General features: G+C 41.5%; 1 protein-coding gene across 10 annotated transcripts in view; it reads left to right on the top strand.

Annotated features, from left to right (window-relative positions):
• The window catches only part of CTNND2 (catenin delta 2), a 1,014,682-nt gene that overhangs the window by 596,418 nt on the left and 404,893 nt on the right, over positions 1 to 13,371 (top strand). For all 10 annotated transcript variants that reach the window (XM_021076841.2, XM_085001648.1, XM_085001647.1 and 7 more), the window contains 2 exons: positions 499 to 693; positions 12,589 to 12,844. In XM_021076841.2, the coding sequence (XP_020932500.1) occupies positions 499 to 693; positions 12,589 to 12,844 (451 nt within the window). The remainder of the gene's footprint in view (positions 1 to 498; positions 694 to 12,588; positions 12,845 to 13,371) is intronic.

Genomic DNA, 13,371 nt, shown 5'->3' with positions numbered 1-13,371 from the left:
GCTGAGGACAAATTCTGGTCCACTTTTCAGGAACGACCTCAAGACTGCTCACTATCATGACTGATTCATTTGCTCATCATCTTAAACAGGAATTTCTCTTGTAAAATCTCAGGCCCAGGACTATGGGATACCAAGAGGCTTTTAAGTTTGACTACCTGCCTGTTTCTTTAGTGAGGAAGCCTACTCCATTCATTAGGCTGAGAAAAATGCAGTTCCACTGTTCACCGTGGATTTATCTTAGAATCATTATCATCCTTCTAGGGAGATCAGGTTTGGGAGCAAAGCAAGGCAGCTGGGTGATGCCGATAAGCTGACTAGCTTGACCCATTGCTACCATTTCTGGCTGTTCATTTGATTTTCTGCAGATTTCAATATTTCTGCCCTCCGTCCCCCGCCACACACACACACACACACACTGCAATCAAATATGTCTTTGATAAAACAGGTTCTGTTTGAATAATCGGTTGGGTCTTAGTGTCTTCTTGTTCTCTCTTTCAGCTGGGTCCCGGGCCTCATATAGCAGCCAGCACGGCCACCTGGGCCCGGAGCTGCGGGCCCTGCAGTCCCCAGAGCACCATATCGACCCCATCTATGAAGACCGTGTCTATCAGAAGCCCCCCATGAGGAGTCTCAGCCAGAGCCAGGGGGACCCTCTGCCGCCAGCACACACGGGCACGTACCGCACAGGCACAGGTGTGTACTCAGAATCCCAGGTGGCCTGTCCACCGAGGGATGGTCTGTCCATGGTGGGTGGCCTGTCTACAGAGGGGTGGCTTATCCACAAAGAGTGACCCGTTCACAGAGGGTGGCCTGTCCACAGTGGGGAGGTGACCTGTTCAGAGTGGGTGGCTTTACACAGTGAGGGGCCTTCCAGAGTGGGCCTGTCCACAGTGGGTGGCCTTCTACAGTGGGCTGTCCACAGTGGAGTAGTCTGCCCACAGAGGGGTGGGCCTGCTTGGGAACTTGAATAACACTCCCTTGTGAAAGGTGTGTGTGTGTGTGTGTGTGTGTGTGTGTGTGTGTGTGTGGTGTCCTGTCTCCTCAGAAGCATATGATACAACCTGCTTCTCTCATTAATGTTTGTGATGAAGTAAGAAGCCAAATATGACTCTATTTCGCTACTTGAGTGTATTGTAGGTAAGGAAAGTCCAGTAGGGGCTGTGAGCTTACTCTGTCCCAGGCAGATCCAAGGAAGCTGTAATAATTTTTTGTGCATCATTAGTAATTTTTTGTGCATCCTCATTTAATAAATAGAATTGCTTTAAGAAAGTACAGTCAGGAGTTCCCATCATGGCGCAGTGGAAACGAATCCAACTAGGAACCATGAGGTTGTGGGTTCAATCCCTGGCCTTGCTCAGTGGGTTAAGAATCCAGTATTGCCGTGAGCTGTGGTGTCGGTCGCAGATGAGGCTTAGATCTGGCATTGCTGTGGCTGTGGTATAGGCCAGCAGCTAGTTCCGATTAAATTCCTAGCTTGGGAACCTCCATATGCCATGGGTGCGGCTCTGAGAAGACAAAAAGACAAAAAAAAAAAAAAAAAAAGGAAAAAAAAAAGAAAGAAAGAAAATACAGTCATTATATAGGACAGGTAAAGGCATATGCCTAATGCTGGTAAGTGTTTATTAATGATAGAGTCTACCTGTTTGGCAAGCTTGGGGAAAAACATATTTACTGAAAATGTAGCATAGTTTTGTAAGGCAAACTGAGAATTTATTTCAGGCACGCTACTAGGTTGATTCATTTAAATTATTATTTAACAGTCAATTGCATATGGTTCAGTCAACTGTACGGCTCTCTTGGATTAAATATATATATATATATATTTTTTTTTTAATTGAGCACAACCATGGGCTGCAGGAAGAAAGACAAGTATTTTCCAGAACATGAAGTCATTTACAAAATAACTGGTCGATTTTCATGATTAAATGTGCCAAAGAAAACTTAACTATGAAATCAATATAATTAAGAAGATATTGATAATTGCACTTTCTCTAAGGCTGCACAGACTTTCTAACTTCGAAATGATTATGCTGCTGGTGTGCAGACAGTAGAGTTCTCGCCTTCATTTCTAATGATGCACATTATCCTGGACAGGGGCTGGGGCGTGGGGATGCTGAAGTTCTGGTCCAGGACTTGGCACAGGTCTCTGCAACTTCAAACTGTTATAACTTCCAGTTCCCAAGAAGTAGATCATAGCAATTTTGTTAAACTGCTTTATGGTACTAAATTACATGTTTTGAAATCCAGGCAAGCTAAGTTGCTTTTATAGTTGATTATTGATATTTGCATTTCAGTATTTCCTACATCTTAGGAAGAAAGGCACGAAACACTCTTTATTTTGCTTTTGATGTTATAAATGCTGTCCAGGGTTCGTAATACATATCCTAGTTCAGATGGACAGAATATGCATTTATTCTTCTGTTGGAATTTCTCTCACCCTCAGCCTGCTAGATCTACTTCAGTCTGAGGTCGAGCTATTTTAACATTTAGTCTGTTGCATAGTATTAACTAAGGTAATTTCATTTTCCCACACCCCTCATAAAAGAGAAAGATAACAATCGCAGTGATATTCAATATCTAATTTGAAGAAAAACTGACAGCAAAAGGATTATGTTGGGTCTCTGTTCCATATTCATATGCTCTTAGAATTATCTCCTGTGTTGATAAACTTCTGGAGGTTTAATGAAAAATTAGCTGCAATAGGAAAAAAAATACTTCATCAATGGCAAATTAAAGACTTCCACACTTCCAGAAAGAAAAAAAAAAGAGAGAAGGTAACAACAGAATGAGTGTTTTCTCTAAGCTAGGGGCTGGTAAACTATGACTCATGAACTCAGTGTAGCTGGTCACCTGTTTTGGTGGCACCTAGGAGTTAAAAAATGATTATTATAGGAGTTCCTGTTGTGGTTCAGTGGGTTAAGAACCCGATATAGTGTCCATGAGGATGTGGGTTTGATTCCTAGCCTCGCTCAGTGGATTAAGGATCTGGCGTTGGTGAGCTGCAGCTTAGGTCACAGATGCGGCTTGGATCTGGTGTTGTGTCTGTGGTGTAGGCTGGCAGCTGCAGCTCAGATTCAACCCCTGGCCTGGGAATGTCCATGTGCCACAGGCATGGTTCTAAACAAAAAAAGGAAAAAAAAAAGATTATTACATTTTTTAAGTAGTTTGCAGTCAAAAGATGAATAATATTTTGTGATATGTAAAAATGAAATGGAATCCAAATTTCAGAGCCCATAAATGGCTCTTGGAATGGAGCCCCACCCACTTGCTTACATGTCGTCTATAGTTGCTGACACCCTGTAGCTGCCTAGTAGAGTAGTCCTGACAGAGACCACAAGATTAGTGAAGCTGAGAATACTCACTTTCTGGCCCTCACAGACACAGTTTGCTGACCCTTTCTCTAAGCTCTTAGTGGAAAGCCAGGCTGAGTGAATGAACGAGTGTTTCTTCTCCTCTTTCCCATGTGGGGGAGGCAGCAGTGTCCTCTGAATGCTTCAAAGGGGACAGCCCATTTGCCCAGGGTTTGCCCAGTCACAGCAACCTCTGCCCTGGCTGAGATCTGCTGAGGTGTGACATCCAGGTGCTCCAGACCCCATCCCAGCCCTCGTCTTTGAACCTGAGGCACTTCTGAGGAAATATTCCACCTTACACAACACAACGGAAATTTCCAGAAAAGCACGGATGGTCTTCTGGAGCCAGGTGGGGAGAAGCCAGCTCTCCAGCTCCTAAGCATAAAGCCACAAGCCCTCTCTCCCTTGCACCTGCTCAGCTTACTCCCTATTTCTACACCACATTCATTTTGCTGCAAGTCCTTCCCCTTCCGCAGCTCACCCTGCAACTCAGGACCTGTCTCTGTTGGAACCAAAATGTTCGAGAAAAAGCCCTTAACACAAGTGTATCTCTTCTCTGGCCATTCTTCTCTCTCTGCCCTGCCCAGCCCCAGGCTGACCCCATCCCTGGTCCTCCCTTATTCCAAACACCGCTGAGACCGTCCTGAGTAAGAGATTGTGCTGGAGCTGAGAGATTAGACTGGAGAATACCATATAGAAAAAAGCAGAAAACAACCATAGTCATTGAGCCGTTGAAGATGTGACAGGTTAGAGCTCCCTACACTCCCCACCAAAGGTGATTTCTCAGTTAGCTTTTCTCCCTACGCCCAACCTCTCGCCGTCTTTTTCCATCCCCCCTTCATGGCCGCCATAGGTAGCCTCTCACCTCTGGTACTTTATCTTGAAGACTCATTTATTCTTTTTAAACTTTTTATTTTTATTTTAGCATGTTGCTCTTACATTGCTTGGGCCGGGGGTGGGGGGGGCATCAGTGAATTCCTGCTCTTCATACCTTAGACACCTTAGTGCTGGTCTGCCTTCTTTTTTTTTTTTTTTTTTTTTTGGTCTTTTTAGGGCTGCACCCATGGCATATAGAAGTTCCCAGGTTAGGGGTTGCTTTGGAGCTGTAGCCACCTGCCTATGCCAGAGCCAAGCCACATCTGTGACGTACACCACAGCTCACGGCAATGCCAGATCCTTAACCCACTGAGCGAGACCATGGGTGGAACCTGCGTCCTCATGGATGCTAGTCGGGTTTGTTAACCACTGAGCCACGATGGGAACTCCATGAAGACTCATTTAAATCTCAGACACCAATGCGCACAAGGACCAGAGTCTACTTTGGGTGTTCAGAAAAGTCCTCTAGACTTTTCTGAGCCAGGAATTTCTAACCATGATGATAGATAACGTACGGGTATGTGTTTGTATCCGTTTTTGTACATGGTGTACGAGGATCAGGGCTGGCAGGTCTACTTCCATCTCCTCTGCTCCAGGCTGGTGAAACATGCCAGAGATTCACAACTCACACACAAAAAGTAATTGGATTTTACTGAGCTGAGCTGGCACTCTTTTCCCCAGGGCTGTGCCAAGGCACCTGATGTGAGAGAGTCTTCTGACTCCCCACACCCCGAACTAACTCTGACCCTTCATGCTCGGGCACCCCAGCCAGTGCTGAGCAAGAACCTTTCCCCACCCAGGCCACGCAGAAGGGAGCATCGCCTAGCCCAGATGTGCTCTTCATTGGGCGGCAGAGACCGTAGAACAGCTGCCCGTGTGGCCCAGGGCAGGGTGGAGGCAGCCAGCATAGTGTCCACAGAGGTCTGGCAGTGTGAGAGAACATGAAAGAGTCCCTTCCTGAATCAGCAGTGGTCCCCACTAGCAGGGCTCCCCAGAGAGTCCCCCACCCCGCAGCAGACGCATCAGTGCTCTTAAACTGGGCAGGGAGGTGGACTCCTGGGAACTGCGGCAGAAAAAAAAGCCAGTGGGCGCTGAGGGGGATGGCGGCGTGACTACCCCCACATGCTCTTAAAAGGACCAGCGATCCACCTCTGAGGCTTTCCTTCTTACACAGAGTGCATTTAAAGAGGCTCACTTTTAATTACGGTGTCTGTTTAAATAAAACATACTTTTTTTGAAGTTCCTGCTGTGTTGTAACAGGCTCAGCAGCATCTCTGGAACCCTGGGACACAGGTTTGATCCCCAGCATGGGGCAGTGGGTTAAGGATCCAACTGAGTCACAGCTGCAGCTAAGATCTGATCCCTGGCCCAGGAACTCCATATGCTGTGGGGGGGCCAAAAAAAGAAAACAAAATCTCTTTTGTCTGGGATAAGACTTGTCTGAACCAGAGCTTATCATCTAATAAGCACAGCCAAAGAATATGTGACTCTCATAGACGCCCTTGTGGTAAAGTCTATTAAGCTGAAACTAAATAACAGGCATTTTTACTTCAAACTCAAACATTTCAATGGCTGTCAACTTAGGAGCCATTTGATGAGCACAAATACTTGACTCTGACAACCCCCCAAACACATCTTTATAAACCAGCGAAAATGGCCAACATTTGCTAGGATGATTGTCGCATGAATTTCCTCTTGGATAAATGTGATTCTGAGTGGTGAAAACAAGCCTTCTCTGATGAATGTGTCAGCTTGTAATAAAGAATGAATTATCTTTAGCAGGAAAAAACCTGCTAAATATTCTTATGAAGTTGACAAATATTGCAACATGAAAGGAAATAAGAATGTCATGAAAATATGGGCCTGTATGGAGAAAGCATTTTTTTCAAAACTTAATTTTCCACAATAATAGCCAATACTTAATAAAATTATAGCAGGATTACATAGAACCTTCATACTAATGAAATTTTATTGCTATTCTTCAATAAGATATAAATAACATTTTCAATTAAATCATTTTTGAGTCCACAAAAGGTGGGATATTAATAGTTTATTACTTATTAAATGCTATTACTTCCAGTTGTAAAAATGATTGCTTCCCATTAGGGCAGGTCAGATTAGATCTTCCACAACCTCTTAGTTAAAATTTTTACCTTGTTTAAGTCTCAGGACCCAGGGACACACTATTTCCCAATTGGAAGTTGTCAACAAGTCTGATGATAAATATCATCTTGAAACCAAGAAGAGCTTCTGGATGCACACCTATATTAATTCACCTAAAATGTTGTAAATACAGAGTCTTCTTACACCTGAAGTGCATTTTTTTGAACAATCGGTACAATTTAAAAGGAACAGTATCAACATTAATATCAATGTAATTAACATCAACAATAGTAATAATGATTCCATTACTACTAAAAATCTTGCATTAAATTCCTCTCCCGCACAAAAGTAATGATATGTGAAGTTAAAAGATTACGTTAAATTTACCCTTGAAGATGTTCCCATTGAGTTTAGCTTGGCACAACCTCGGCAGAGTGCAGAAAATGACAAGACATTTACAGTTTAGTGCTAGACAGTTATACTGTTGGGAATATAGTGGATTAAATGGTAAAGATTCCTCTTCCTGAAGTAATAGAGTTATTATTTCAATAATGACTTTAAGGAGTTCCTGTGTGGCTCCGTCAGTTAAGGATCTGGCGTTGTCACAGCAGCAGCTCTGGTCACTACTGTGGCACAGGTTCAGTCCCTGGCCCAGGAACTTCCACATGCTACATGTGGGGCCAATAATAACAACAACAATAATAATAACTTTAAAAATATATAGACCATGTTCTCGGATCCACTGTCCCCTAACCCATCTTTATTTAATGAGCTTGCAGAAGGAATATTATTCAAAAATCAGCTTATTATTTGCTTACTTAGTATTTTATGTTTTCATATTTCTCTATTTACAAATATACATAAAAGCAAAGATGAATACTACAAAAACAAAAATAAATGTTTTTGCTTGCTTCTGTTGAAACCTACTTTATACTCCTATTACCCTGTTTCTTTATGTGTCAGACTCTTGTATTTTATTCTGTCCTCCTTTTTTTCCCACTGTCAATAAATAATGCAGGTAACCACCTATCATCGTCAAAAGAGTATGTTTCATTTTATGAAAAAGGATCTCCCTTTTCTGCTTTCAAACAAATTCAACACATAAAACATCTGTTTTTTTTCCTTTTCACCCTAGACCTTTATTTGTGTAGCTCTACAGAAAACAGATAATTTCACAGACAGCTTAGATGCTGGGTGAAGTATCAAGGCACCTGCTGAAGCGGCTACTTTTCAAATCTCCCCCAAGAGTCCGGCAGTGTGGTTCATTGAGTTGTAAGAGCTTATTGAGGGGAGAAGGGGCTGTTTGCAGAGCAGGTGAGAAGAGAGAGGAGTGTTTACAGAGCTGATAAAGCACCTTCCACTTCAAATGTTTGCCATAAGAAGGTTCAATTGAGTAGGCTAATCCTCCATGGTGGTGATTTGGTCAGCTGAGCTCAGAAACTCACATGAGAAAAAATGGATAACAGGACAGACGTTAAGGAAAGATTTGTATTAAAGGAAAGTCTTTTAATAACATGATCCCTATCCACTTACTTACTGAGCGAGAGCCGCAGTCCACCTATGCCATGCCATGGTCTGAACAGGTAGGACAGAGAAGGCAAATTCAGTCTTCACCTTTTGAAATCATTCTTTTATGAAACGCTTAAAAAATATAAGGCGTTACACTGCTACGTCACTAATGGTTAGTTTGAGATCTCTTGGTTTCTTGTGCTTTTTTTTTTCTATATGATCATATAACCTGCCCTTTAATCTAGTGTATTTTTCTTCACATTTGTATTACTGTTCTGTGTTATTTCCCTTGCATTGATAAATCTCTTAATATGTTTGAATTTGGAAATATCCATTTGAATTCTGATTTTATATTTTGAAATACTTACCAGGTACTCTGTTTATCGTGACTTTAGGTACCCTCTTCTTTCAGCTTCTTTTAGAGAAGTTGAAACTGTGGGTTCAAGAATGGTACTTCTGAAAGGCCATTTGTTAAGAGATAAATGTGATTGTGATTTCTTTTTAACATGATCTCTGAAAGTTATTTACCCATCTTAGATTTCATAGTCCACCCTCTTTTTTCTTAATATAGTAATATCACTGATTAACTAAGACCTAAAACACTTTAAAATTAAGTTAATTATATATATCCTATTTTTTATTTTCCTAGCAACAAAGAAAGCTTAATTTTTCTGCATATCTCAGTTCAATTAAATGAGAAATGATGTAGGAGTTCTCTTGTGGCATAGTGGGTTAAGGCTCTGGTGTTGTCACTGCAGTGGCTTGGGTCACTACTATTGCCCTGGCTGGATCTCTGGCCTGGGAACTTCCACATGTGTCAGGTGTGGCAAAAAAAAAAAAAAAAAAAAAAAAAAAAAATACGAGAGAAATACTGTAAGTTAGTACACCAGGTGTAATAATTTTTTTCAATATAATATTCAGATTGTTGATTCCCATTATAAACCTATCTCATCTCTGCTTTCAGTAGACAGTCTCTTAAATTTAAGCCTCTCACCATTTTTCTACCTTTTCTCACTTTGTTAGTTAATCATTAATGCACATATTTGATATTACAAACCTGGTCCAGTTTATAAACCTCCTGCTTATAAGCATAAACTCTGAAAGCAGGATCCAAGGGCTTGAGTTCCTTCTCTCTCTCTCTCTCTCTTTTTTTTTTTTTTTCCTTTTTAGGGCCACACCTGCAGCATATGGAAGTTCCCAGGCTAGGGGTCAAATCAGAGCTACAGCTGCCTGCTTATGCCACAGCCACAGCAATGCCAGATCGTAGCTGTGTCTGCAACCTACATCACAGCTCATGGCAACGCCGGCTCCTTAATCCCCTGAGCGAGCCCGGGGATGGAGTACATGTCCTCAGGGATCCTAGTCAGGTTTGTTACCCCTGAACCACGACGGAACACCTCCTTCTCTTCTTAATAAAGGCAAACTTGGAAAAGTTCCTCCATCTCTCTGTACCTCGGTTTCTCCCCCGTAATGTGAGCAGGAAATGCTTATTCCCCTGTAGGGTTGTTGGAGGAAATATGAGTCCACACAAATGACGTCCTTTTAGGGGCTGTAAAGTCTGATACCCAGTGGCAAGGGCCTTTCACCACATGCATTTTGTACAATCACATTTTCTAATGTGAGCTGATTTCAGCGTTAAGTAATCGTAATAATAGCTCATTTGTTTAATATTTGTACATATGGGGCATTTAATGCTTTTCATGCATTTATAGCAAACGATGACCCCGTGAGACCATTTTCTTCTCTTCACTTTTGCAGTCAGGAAACTGGAGCCTCGAGAGCTCAGGAATTGACCGAAAAGCCCAGAGTGGACCTGATTCTCTGACTTGGGAAGCCAAGCTGCGAATGAGTTCCCGACATTTCCCCCCAAAAAGAGCCAAAGTAGAATAAAAATTTGAGCCTAACAATATTCAAAAACCATTTTTTCCTCCTCTACACTGAGATGCTTCGTTCTTGCTTCTGCTAAATTAGTTGCATTTCGTGCCCTATTTTCATATTTTGGCCCAACCTCCTTTCGAGTCTGCACAACTTTTTGCTTGTTACTGGGAGTGTTTTTCTTAAACTCCCCTTGTTATATTCTTTTACAGTTTATGATCCTTTGAGAGGCTTTTGGTGTGATTAAGTCAGGCTGTCTCCCTTTCTTAAATTATTATTTTTTAAATAAGAGTGTTTATTTATGTTTCAGTATTAAATCCTGATCTCTGCTATTTGCCTCCCTTCCTGTTATCTAGTGTATTTAATATGTTTATAAATAATTTTGTATAAAAAAGAATTTTTTTTTTGATACCGTAACCATTTTCAGCAAGCTTAACTGCAGAAATTTAGTTTCCTGAATGAAAAGATACATTTATCTGAAAAAGGTCAGGTACAGTTTATTTTTCCCTTTTGCCCTTGATTTGTTGGCTGGCTTTTCACAACTCTTCTAGAAAATGAAATTTTGTTTACCTCTGTGCATCTGTTCTTCCAAGAGCATGCTTATGCTTGTCCTGAATTATAAACCCCTATCCCCATGACATAAAGCATATTGTTCATAAATTTTAAAGCATGAATTTTATTTAGACATCTTGGTAAAATTTTGGAGAGAATGTAAATGCTCTAGAAATTGCATAAAGACCTAAAACATTTTCTGGTTGTGAACTTAATGTTTATTAATCTAACGTAATGACTTTGAAATTTAATCCATCAAAGCAAACCTTCTCATTTCAAAATACTGAATATATACTTTTTTTTTTTTTGGTTTTTTCCTTTTTTTGCTTTTATGGGCTGCAGGTACAGCGTATGGAAGTTCCGAGGCTAGGGGTGGAATTGGAGCTACAGCTGCTGGCCTATGCCACAGCCACAATAATGTGGGATCCAAGCCATGTCTGCGACCTACACCACAGCTCACGGCAACACTGGATCCTTAACCCACTGAATGAAGCCGGGGATTGAACCTGCATCCTCATGGATACTACTCAGTCATTTCCACTGTGCCACAATAGGAACTCCTCGATAGTTTTCTTAAATAATTTTTTTTTTAGTCTTCACTGTGTCACAGTACCTGTTCTCCTAGTTTGGGTTATGTAAGGCTAAGCATTAAAAGTTAGTTGGAAATGAGAAGCCCTGAAATTTTAATTAGAATCAGTTCTTGGAGTTCCTGGTTGCTCACTAAGTTAAGGATCCAGCATTGTCAGCTGCTGTGGGGTGTATTCAGTCCCTGGCCCTGGAATTTCCACATGCCAAGGACAAAATAAATAATTGAAAATAAAATCAGTTCTCATATTAAATACATTTCTCCAGTTCACTCAGCAACTTTTTGTCATTTTCACTACAGGATCCTTAACTTCTTTTAACATTGTTTTCTCAGTGTGACATAATTTCTTCGGTATTTGGTTTCACATATGCTCCCTGATGTGAGAGAGGATAAAGTAAGCTCTATCACATCCATGAAGAAGCTCTCTGAGTTTTGGGATGTGATTCATAATTGGAATCTAATTCCCTGTAGAGAGCCCATGGTACACAGCCATATCTAGACATTGTCTATATATTTTTTTTATTGAAGTGTGGTTGGTTTACAGTGTTGTGTTAGTTTCATGTCCATGGCAGAGTGATTCAGTTATACATAATATTTTTTTTTCAGATTCGGTTCCCTTCTGTATTATTACAAAAGATTGAGTATGGTTCCCTTTGCTATAGAGTAGGTCCTTATCGGTTATCTGTTTTATATATAGTAGTGTGTATATTCTTAATTCTGATCCACAATACTAGAAAGTAAATGTGCTGTCTAATGTTGATCATGGCTAATAATCACAGCAGTTAATGAAAGGTCACATCCTATTAACACGAAAGATGCTATTTTCATTGTATGTGTCTGCTAAACCTTGGACATCAGGTAGTTTTGAGGACCAGATAAAAATGACATAATTCAAACCTAAAAGAACCCAGTAAGGAAACAAAAAACCGGAATTCACTTTGGAAATAAGCAAACTGATTTTAGTAACTGGCGCAAAATCTTCTCAGAACAATCTTGGCGAATTGAAAGGAGGCAGATACCTCTGGGAAGGTCACATCAGCCGCTTATTTTGTCTTGGCTGCAGTTGGGTGGGTCTTCATTTCCTCTCATACCTACCTTTCACCAAATGTATCTGTTGTTATGACAGCTCGAGCTGAGAAAGAGGCACACCAAAATCTTTGGGGTGTCCAACTTCGCAAGAACTAGGACTGTCCTGTACTTACTGCTCTGGTACTAATTATGGGACTAATTGTGGAATTAAGACAGGAGCCTCACCTGTCTTCACCCCATTTTCCCCACCTCCACCCCCCACACACATACAGAAAAGTTAACCACATTACTAAATTTGTTTCTCACCCTTAATAAAGTTAACATCACTTGAACACTTTCTGGGCTTTCTCAAACAATAAGGAACTAACTGTCCATGATTCCTTGTATTTCTTCTGCACTTTAGCTCCACTCAGTTTACCCGTCAGATTAACAAACTCTCTCTGGGAGGTCAGGAAGCAGTAAGCGCACCAATGAATCTTCCCCCTAGAGCTGAAAAGTTTCTCTCTAAAATAGAATGCTAAGTGTCGTTTTTGTGAATAGCATTGAATGTGTTAGTTCAAATATGACAGCTTATTTTTTTATTCTTTCAAACCCTTTTTTGTTTTGTTTTGTTTTATGTGTGTAATTTTCCCCCCTGCCTAGACCTGGTTAACCGTTTCTGTGAGCAGGTCCTCAATTTTTTACTTTGTCCCTACTTTCCTGTCCTAGCCCCATCTTCCCCCGGTGTCGACTCCGTCCCCTTGCAGCGCACAGGCAGCCAGCATGGTCCGCAGAACGCCGCCGCGGCCACCTTCCAGAGGGCCAGCTATGCCGCCGGCCCAGCCTCCAACTACGCCGACCCCTACCGACAGCTGCAGTATTGTCCTTCTGTTGAGTCTCCGTACAGCAAATCCGGCCCTGCCCTCCCGCCCGAAGGCACCTTGGCCAGATCCCCATCCATCGATAGCATTCAGAAAGACCCCAGGTGAGTACCAGTCTTTTTCTCTTCCCTGTCACTGCTAAGGAGGTTTTTGAACCAGACCTTCTCACTGCGTTGTTTTTCTTTTACATCAGTCTTACTGTGTTCATGTCGCTGGTTGAGTGTGAAAGCCTTAGCTCTGGTTGGGTTTTACAGTCTCCTGTTTGATTTAGGAATGGGTATTGATCCTGGATCCCTAGGATGTATCATCTGTGGTTCAGCAGCAAAGATGATATTTTGATGAGAACATTTGTAGGTGCTCACTGAGGGTTTCGGCTATTTGATGAGATCTCGAACAGCTTTCTTTATTGCAGTGGAAACGGGATTGAAGATTATTGGATAGCACTGGACTTCAGATACTGTGGTATGAGTATTTTTCTTGTCGCAGTAGAAGCAAGCTTTGTAGTCATGTATGTTTCTACTCATCGGAGTGTAAAGTGGTACACCTAGCAGATTATACTAAAAATTGAAAATTTAGAAGATCCTTATTACCTTCCTTTTTTTCCTTGTGTCTGAAAATAAACCCGAGGCTT

This window comes from Sus scrofa, chromosome 16 (genome assembly GCF_054392235.1).
Source record: "Sus scrofa isolate SSC_HxYL_T2T_F1_AM1 chromosome 16, Sscrofa_HxYL_maternal_Yorkshire_Landrace_v2.0, whole genome shotgun sequence".
Taxonomy (NCBI): domain Eukaryota; kingdom Metazoa; phylum Chordata; class Mammalia; order Artiodactyla; family Suidae; genus Sus; species Sus scrofa.
The sequence above is the reverse complement of the archived record's forward strand: the minus strand, read 5'-3'. Positions and strand labels throughout refer to the sequence as shown.